The sequence below is a fragment of the Triticum dicoccoides genome, chromosome 2B (genome assembly GCF_002162155.2).
Source record: "Triticum dicoccoides isolate Atlit2015 ecotype Zavitan chromosome 2B, WEW_v2.0, whole genome shotgun sequence".
Classification (NCBI taxonomy): domain Eukaryota; kingdom Viridiplantae; phylum Streptophyta; class Magnoliopsida; order Poales; family Poaceae; genus Triticum; species Triticum dicoccoides.
Genome location: NC_041383.1, coordinates 341,158,842 through 341,168,637, shown reverse-complemented (window position 1 = coordinate 341,168,637; position 9,796 = coordinate 341,158,842). Strand labels below are relative to the sequence as shown.

The window sequence follows — 9,796 nt, the reverse complement described above, 5'->3', positions numbered from 1 at the left end:
GTGGCGCGTCGCGGTTGGCCTAGGGCGGCGGCGCGGACATGTCCGGCGCGGTGCGGACGCGTCCGGTGGCGGCGGAGGGCGATTTTTAGGGTTTGGATGGATTCATCCGCGAAAAATGGAGGGGGAGGACCTATTTATAGATTCTGGGAGCTAGGAGAGTCCAAATGAGGAGCGGTTTTCGCCCACACGATTGTGATCGAACGACCGAGAGCATGGAGGGGGTTAGGATGGGTTCTGGGCCACTTTGAAGTGGTGTTGGGCTGCAAGAGAAAAGGGGGGTTTCGGGCTACGCGGTTAACCGTTGGAGTATCAAACGGACTCCAAATGGCACGAAACTTGACAGGCGGTCTACCGGTGGTGTACCAAGGCCGCTTGACAAACCTCGGGCCATTCCGAGAACGTTTAACACCCGCTCACAACAAGATACAAAAGGGGGACGCCGGAGGACATAGGAGTGCCGGATTGCAAAACGGACAACGGAGAAAATGCTCGGATGCATGAGACAAACACGTATGCAATGCAATGCACATGATGATATGACGAAATGCAACACGCAAGCAAATGACATGGCAAAGAAGGCGAATAACTGGCAGACACCTGGCGCATCGAATCCGGGGCGTTACATGCACCGTACTTGAATTTGTTTGAGTTGGAGGCTAAGTTCCTCGAAGGGAAGGTGAATAACTTGGAGTACTTGACGTTGTGTTGAACTTGTCTCTCCGCTTGCGTTGGTTGGTGAACCAACTCAGACAAGTTGTAGGGTTGGAAATCCGCAATCCTCTTGATGGGATGGTTGAGCTCACTGCGAAAATGGGCCATTGTCTTGGAGCTTCTTGAATAGGTCATGAGTATAGTGCGTGGGTTTGAATCGCACTCTCATGACTTATTTCATTGCATCCCAAGTGGCAATGGGGGCTTCTTTGCTTTCTTGTCAAAGTTGTTGAACTTGTTCCTACCACACAAGTGCGCACTCATCTGACTCGAGGGATGCCATGTTGATATTCTTTGGGTCTTAAAAGTTGTGGACTTGGAAGATCTGTACACTCTTTTTCATGGTCGATGTGGCGGAAGAACTTAGTCGTTGTAATTTGAGCTTGCCAAAGCACTCTTCTCCTTGGAGGTTACGAGGTTGACGATGCTCCTGTCGATCAGGGGTGGGTTGTCTCGGTCTTCATTTCGGAGTTGGTGCCGATGTGTGGTGCATTGGCTATGAAATGCACTTCATGTCATTGTTTAAGATGAGCCTCCTCCGCTTGTCATGCTTCACAAGTTTGACAGGTTTGCTCCGTGTATTGCCATGCGCACGTAGAGCTTGGTGCGCTTGGTCGCTTGTTCGACGCGGTGAGCTTCTTCTTGTAGATGCGCATTGTGCTCTTGTAATTTTTGTTTTCCGGCTTTTCAAACTTGTTGCTCATCATCACACTCTTCATTGGCGTGTTGCTCTTGAGCTTCACGTTTTCGTCGTTCATGATCGAGAATGTGGTCTTGTAACCAATTGCCATGATGAGGTGAAACCTCAGTTGGGCTCTTAGTCTTCATGGTGGTGGTGGCGTCGCGGCCGGTGTGAACTTGACGATGATGGGCATTTGGAAACGATGTGCACTTAAGTGTCTTCTTGAAGAGGATGAAGAGGACTTGTGGTTGTGGAAGATGTTGCGGAACTGCGTGTTCAATTTGGTGTCCGAGTAGTTCTTGTTACGACTTTTGGCTTCTCGCATGTCAATGGGAAGGCGTGTGATACACCCATCCAAGATTGCATTGGCATCATGCATAACTCGTTGAGACCGATGTGACGCCTTGGAGACATAGTTGTGTGATTCTCTTGATCATCATAATACCGGATGAGAGGTGCTTTTCCTAGTTGTGACCTCGTGCAAGGTGTGAGACACAAAGGAAAATGAACAACACCAAGTTACCTCTTTCTCATGCCGTTGAAGAATCAAGTGACCTCAAGATTGTCAATGCAAAATGAGCGAGACTTGGTAGTGTTCTTTATCCGAAAGCGTATACACCTGAACACAAGGCTTTATATGGAGCTTGGAGGGGTTAGTGGCTCAAAATCATGCAACAAGCGGATCAAGATATTGATAAAGTTGGGTAAGATCCAAATGATCGCAAATGAGATACATGTAGAGTACAAATGTAGATGAATGAGCAAGAGAAACACGCCACACAAAGATAACGGGTTAGTGCAACCAACGGAATGAGCAAGACAAAAGTTCCTAACAAAGACTAATGCTCATGTTGCACAAGCACAAAGAGAGACGCTCGCTTGATTGCATGTTTGGGCCATATTCGGGAAACTTGGCACCAACCTTCGATGACAAGCGTAACATGTTCCTATCTGATAAACTTATAAAATATGTTGTCATTATACTCAACAAACTATGTTAAGCAGATATTTTCCAAACGCTGTTTGCTCCATCTTAGTCCTGATTTTGAATGTACTTCTGTGCACGATATAATTATAATTTACGTACAACAAAACACAATCTGTTTTTATTTGTGTTAATGTATTATCTTATAAGAGTACTTTCCTGAGAACATCAGCATAATACGTCCACGTTTTTGTTTATGCATCTCAGAACTTACTATTTCCTTCAAATTTGTAATGCAGGAGTGTGAAGAAGTCAGAGAATGATGTACCTGTTCCACCTCTTCTAAAAACTTCTGCTTTGTGGGGTAAGTGACCTGATGTTTTATCTTAGCCAGATTATACACTAAATATTGAAGTAAAGTTCACATACTCTGTGAGGTTTGACCACTTGACTACTTAGGCCATGTCTAATGTAGTGCCGGTTCGAAGAGAAAAGGCTGATTTATCAATGGTTGAGTTTTCTCTCCAATGTATAGATGTGCTATTCAACCAACGATGGGACCTACAGCAAAAATAAACAATTTTCTGTTTCCTGCTAGTGCGAACTGTTTTGCATGTGGCCATCGTGATCCTCTGGTCAGTTTTTTGTACCGTGTCACACAAACATTATTTAAATAGATAAGAACCAAACCAACTTCTTGGTTCGCTTTGTACTTCTAACACATTGGGTCTGTTAGGAAATATGACTTGTATTTTCAGGTGGCCATAGACCAGTATATATACATGCACATGTGTGGTACAATGTGCAGAAAACCCCTTATAGAACGGGGAAAATAAAAAGTGGTACACGGATAAATATATACAACTCTAACACCACCCCCTCTCAAATTCATGGTGGATCAACAATACTGAGTTCGGGGAGATAGAAGCCGTGTTGTGCTCTAGTCTGGGCCTTCGTAAAGAGATCCGCCCACTGTAACTCGGAAGACGCATAGTGAAAAGCAATAACATGATCCTGTACACTAGCACGCACAAAAGAAGCATCAACACCAATATGTTTGGTGAGCTCATGCTTCACAGGGTCGTGTGCAAAACTTATAACACATGTACACAATAGCATAGTAGTAGGTGTAGTGACAGAAACACCAAATTCCTGAAGTAACCACCATAACCAAGTCACCTTTGCAGTCAAAAGAGCCATAGCTCATAACTTAGCCTCTGCACTCGAACGAGACACTGCAGTTTGTTTCTTCATCTTCCACGTAATGAGAGAGCCACCAAGAAAAACACAGTAAACAGAAAGTGAATGGCGATCCGAGGGATCACTGTCCCACGTAGCATCCGAATAGGCTTGAAGCTGTAATGGACTGGAACGAGGAAAAAACAGACGGTGAGAGATCGTGCCACGAAGATATCGGAGAACACGAAGAAGGTGACTATAGTGAACCGAAGTGGGAGCAGAGACAAATTGACTCGAAATATGTACATGATAGGAGATATCCGGACGAGTGTCAACTAGATAGACAAGACTCCCAACAAGTCATGATAACGCGTCAGATCAGACAAGGGGTCATCGTCAGTAGCATGGAGGTGAACATCAGTAAGAACAACATGAACAAGAAGATCTTGGATATACTTCTCTTTGGAAATAAAAAAGCCATTAGACGTCGAAGAGGCCTCAATCCCAAGAAAGTAGCGAAGAGGGCCTAGATCAGACATAAGAAACTGCCCACTAAGACGTGCCTTCGCAAAGGCAATGTACTCAGGATCGTCGCCAGTGATGATCATGTCATCAACATATAAAAGAAGAGTCCGTCCATGAGTAGAAAGGGGGACAAACAACGCGGGAACATGAGCACTCGCTGAAAAACCAGCGGTAGTCACCATAGAGGCAAAACACTCAAACAAGGCGCGAGGTGCTTGCTTAAGGCCGTAGAGAGAGCGACGAAGACGACAAACCATGTCGTCAGGAACAAAATACCCAAGTGGTGGCTGCATGTAAACCTCCTCACACAACTCACTACTAAGAAAGACATTTTTAACATCAAGCTGAGACAGACTAGTGGCGAACAGAGGCCACGACAAGAAGTGTGCTAATAGTGGTCAAATGGCCACATAAGAAACGCATTCTTAACATCAAGCCGAGACAGACTAGTGGCGAACAGAGGCCACAACAAGAAGTGTGCTAATAGTGATCACATGGCCACATGAGCAAAAGTCTCATCGTAATCACAACCATGCTCCTGCTGAAAGCTCGAGCCACAAGACGAGCTTTTGTAGTGCTTAAGAGAACCATATGAGTGAGTCTTAACCTTGTAGACCCACTTACAAGTGATGGGACAGACACATGGAGGAAGAGAAACAAGATCCCACGCGTTGGTGCGCTCAAGAGCAACAAGCTCTCCTTCCATCGCAAGTTGCCATTCGGGATGAACAACAAACATTATGATAAAAAGTTGGCTCAAGAACAACAACGCCAGTGTTTGGAAAACCAAGGCGATCAACAGACCGAATCAGATGAGGATGCAAGCCATAAGTAGGCCAAGACAAGGAAGATGACACATTAGAAGTAGAGGGCGCATCCACAATACGTGGACTACGAGTATAAGAGTGAGGAAAAGATGGAAGAAAAGGAGGAATCACCGGGATAAACTTAGGTGAGGGAGATGGGGAAGCTACTCGTGATGAAGGTGCAAAATCTTGTGATAAGTGAGGTGAGGAAGCCATAGGAGATGGTGTCGGATCTGCAATAGTCGGAGAACTAGGAGCAGTAGGGCGGATGGACAAAGGGCTCAACAAGAGTGATAGGAGTGCCGGGAAAAGTGAGAAAAGAGATATCCTCCACTAGAAAGGCCGAGGAAGATGGACGCGGGTAGGAGGGATGAGACTCATCAGAAGTTACATCACGACAAATACACATCCGACGACTGACAGGATCGGAACAACGATAGCCCTTATGCTCATCAGTGTACCCTAAGAAGACCACTTGACAAATCGAGGGTCAGTTTGGTGTGGTGTGTTCATGAGGGGCAAGAAGAACATAGCAAACACAACCAAACAGACGAAGCGCTGATTAATCAGGAGAACTATGAATAGACGCACAAAAGCAAAGCCACCCCGCAAAACATAACAGTGGATGGCTGAAGGTTGACGAGATAGGTGGATACAACCTCGGGCCAAAAGTGAGGTGGAAGAGAGGCGGCGATCATCAACGCATGAGCCATCTCAAGAAGGTGACGATGCTTGCGCTCAACCACGCCATTCTAAACATGAGTACCAGGTCAAAGAGAACTGAGCAAGAGTGCCTGTTTTTCTTTGCTAGTGGTCAACCCAGCGGAATCAACCTCAGAGAAGTTCTATCCCACCACGGCGTGGGCTGCTCGGGGGAGAGTCTCAAGAACGATGGCCGGTTGGTGCTACAGCAGGCAGCGCATCCACACAAGAGCTGTAGGGAAGCCACACAAGAGATAGGGCGATGGGCTGGCTGGCTGGAGAGAGCCGTGCTATAGCAGGCAGCGCAGCCACACGGGAGACGGGATTCGGCGTCTCACGGCCCGGATAGATGGTTGTCGACTTGCTCACCTGCAGGTCGAGCGAATCGTCAAGGCAGGAAACGCAGGGCGGCTGGCGACCTGGAGCTCGCGGGAATCAGTGGATCAGGCATGGACGGGCGGGCAGTAGTGGGGGATGGGCATGCGGTTGCACGAGGGAGCACGCGGGGCCCAGCATCTTGGGTCGGCGTTGACCCAGAAGAACAATAGATGGGCAGGCGGTTGCACGAGGGAGCACGCGGGGCCCAACAATCTGGGTCGGTGTTGACCTAGAAGAACAATAGCCGCAACACATTGTGGAAGATGCATGCATGTGTGGACAGGGAGGCAACAACTACCAGCCAGGGAAGTGCGGTAGCGCGAGTAGCGTCAGGCCAAAAGGAGGAAGGCGGCGACAAATTGGATTGATAGGAGCACGCGTTGTGCATGCGAAAAAAAATCCCGCGCCTCTAATACCATGTTAGGAAATATTCAACTTGTATTTCAAGGTGGCCATAGCCAGTATATATACACGTACATGGGCGGTACAATATGCGGGGAAAATACAAAGTGGCACATGACTAAATATATACAACTCTAACAAGATTGGCACGCTCCATTGTATGGAACCGATTATCGTCTTCGAATCGCTTTTTCCTCACACTAGAGATGGCCTTAACCCCCTGAAGGTTAAAATCGGATACAAGGAATATTACTGTAGGATCTAAGTATATCGACCAGAGGAGAGGGTGAATGGGACATTTAATTTTTCTTTCGAAGAACTCAAATCTCTCAGGCTCTCAGCACAGCACAACAGAAAAACTTAAACATATACAGTTCTACTAAAGGTAAACTACTGGCTACAGGGGATAACTAAGATATTCCATCAGAACTAAAGCCACGACACTTATTTTGGGACGGAGGGAGTTGACTACTGTGAGATAGTCATCAGAACTAAAGCTAGAAGGATGACTAAGTAACAATTGACGAAGAACATATGAATATAGAGACAAATTACATTCAGTACAGCAAGATGAAAAACAAAAAGAAACATATTGCAGTACAGATGAGAATGCTAACAGATTCACAGATGAACATACCAATGAATATCACAACAGAAACAGTACCGAAGAAAATGTGGTAGAGAAAGAACCAGTGTTGCTCGATGGTGACAAGTAATTTGAACTAAAGAACCAGTAATTTGATCTAGGGGTAAATGAGGAGGAATAGACTCACCGACAAGTGCCTCTCCCCTGTATTATTAGTTTTATTTTGTCTATTTGCTGAGTCACCTGGCACATGCCACATCACTTCACATGGCAATATCACTCTCATAACCATCTCATAGAATAAACTGTTTTGTACTGTTTGGGGGTAGGATATCCTGTTTTACTTACTCCCTCTGTTCCAAAATAATCGAAGTTCTAGGTTTGTCCTAGTCAAGCTAGTGTAAGTTTAACCAACTCTATAGAAAAATGTGCTAGGATCTATAACACCAAATACTCATAGTACGAAAATATATTTTATAAAGAATCTCATGAGACTTGGGACAAACCTAGAAACTTCAGTTATTTTGGAACAAAGGAAGTATTAGTGTATATATAATCCTCTATTACGGTGCTGTATACTGAAATACAGAAGTTTTTTAAAGGATGTATTTTGCTAAATAGAAGATCGATAATATAATGAAAATAGATCACACATGAGAGTTTATTTACTTATAACCATTTGTTGGATCAAGGCAACTTTTGGCAAAAATGGACAACAAAGAGAAGAATTCGAATGCATTTTTTACTTTGATGAATACTACTCCCTCCGTCCGACAATACTTGTCACCAAAATGAACAAAAAGAGATGTATCTAGAACTAAAATACGACTAGATACATCTCCTTTCATCCATTTTGATGACAAGTATTTCCGGACGGAGGGAGTATGCACTTCCTAGGTCTTGTGGTTGAATGTAGTGTTACTGTCAATAGGTGATTTGGAATCTTCAAAGCTGATTACTATGTATTGTGTCTTTGATTTGAGCATCTCTTAAAATAATTGTACAAATATTATACATAATTACTCCCTCCATTGCAAGTCAATTGAAGTTCTAGCTTTGTCCTGAGTTAAACTTCTTTCAGTTTGACCAAATCTGTAGAAAAATATATCAACATGATATTACCATTTTTCTACAAACTTAAAGAAGTTTGACTTAGTACAAATCTAGAACCTCAATTAATTTGGAATGAAGTATTTGATGTGCTTGTTTATGTGAAGTTATTTGAAACACATGATGTGAGGGTACAATTTCTATGTTTACAATTTGATAGTAACATGCTTTTCCTAGTGAAAACCATAGTAGTTTCACTAAAAATAAATAAATTAAAGCTACAGTAATTATGGTAACAACAACTTGAGCTTGATAGCACGTATCATCATGTAATTACTTAGCAATATTTTGGTAGTAAATTACTTTTTCTAATCTAATCCATGCTAGTTGGATATATCAACTTCATAGACAAATGCATGATGCAAATAATTTTATCTATTTATTTCTGCAAAACATGTGTACTGCTAAATTGCATCAAATGAAGGTACGTATAATCTTCCTGATTGTTTCAGGTGTGTTCCTTGGTGTCTCGTCCAACACCCGTTATCAGGTAATCAATGGTCTTGAACGTTTGGTTGAGGCTTCGCCTCTTGGCAAGCGTGTCCCAGCTGCTTCTTTGGCATTCACTGTCAGCGTGCGCTTTGCAAATAACGTCTATGGAGGAATGCAATTTGTGGATTGGGCCAGAATGAGTGGTTGTCAATGAGGTTTATTGCGTCCATGTTTTTCATGGTGAGTTCAGTTTTATTTGTTCACATATGGGTGCACGGCATTCTCAAACACAGTGGTCCTTTCACTTCATGCTGTGATGGGAAGGAACCTTGCTTACGAGCAATTTATTGTCAATAGAAGTATATTGTTTATCCTATGACTATCTGCTGATGTGATCTATTGTTATTGCAGTCACCATCCATACTGATGTTGTATGTGATCTGCTGTTTGATAAAGCAATGAAACTCGTCGAATTTGCTCCTCTTTGAGTTAAAGATTTGATACCATTATTGACAACAGCTTGGCTGCAGAATTCCAAAAATAAACATGAAGGTGCTCAGTAGATTGATTGGAGTCTTGATATGTTGAGATTGTGTTAGGCTGCTAGAAAGTGCCATCGGAAATGAATCAGGAAGAGGCGTGGTATAATTGTTGAAATTTAAGCATGTACTCCCTCAGGCCGAAAATACTTGTCATCAAAATGGACAAAAAAGATGTATGTAGAACTAAAATACATCTAATACATCCTCTTTTATTCATTTTGATGACAAGTATTTCCGGACGGAGGGAGTAAGTGCTTAGCTATTCATGCAGTGATTTCATGATCTTGATTTTGATTGGGTAGTTGAATCAGTTTTCGTATGCCTTCTAATCAAACGTGTAGGTATCCTAACCTGGCGCGCTGTCCAAATTTTGTCCACGTGCATACTCCATCCGTCCTATAATGTAAGACGTTTTTTGACACTATACTAGAGTCAAAAAACGTCTTACATTATGGGACGGAGGGAGTACCACTTATCTATCTTTGTGGATGTCTCTTATGTAAGACGAAAAATATTGGGCAAGGAAATAAAGTAATCAAGACAGCAAAAGAAAGTTTCGGCGAGAAAGACCTCAAATCCAAAAAAATACGACCAGAGTAGTGGTGTTGCTTTACAATGAAGATTGTAGGTTGCAATCTTTACAGTTTCTAAGCTCCCAAGAAATGAAGCTTCCTCGGTCAATTGGGGATGTGGGACCAACATGTCATGCACTGAAAGGGATGTACTTACCGTTTTAGGCCCAAGCTTTGTTTACACATGTCCTCTGTGTAGCCCATTTTGAGCAACCTGTCGCAGTTTGGTGTAGAATAGCCACCG

General features: G+C 43.5%; 1 protein-coding gene across 1 annotated transcript in view; it reads left to right on the top strand.

The window, feature by feature from the left end:
• LOC119363653 (protein RETICULATA, chloroplastic-like) overlaps window positions 1-9,351 on the top strand; it is a 28,143-nt gene extending 18,792 nt beyond the window's left edge. The window contains exons 7-9 of the mRNA XM_037629020.1: window positions 2,618-2,682; window positions 8,459-8,678; window positions 8,850-9,351. Of these exons, the coding sequence (XP_037484917.1) occupies window positions 2,618-2,682; window positions 8,459-8,652 (259 nt within the window). The 3' untranslated portion in view covers window positions 8,653-8,678; window positions 8,850-9,351. The remainder of the gene's footprint in view (window positions 1-2,617; window positions 2,683-8,458; window positions 8,679-8,849) is intronic.
• The last annotated feature ends 445 nt before the right edge of the window (window positions 9,352-9,796 follow it).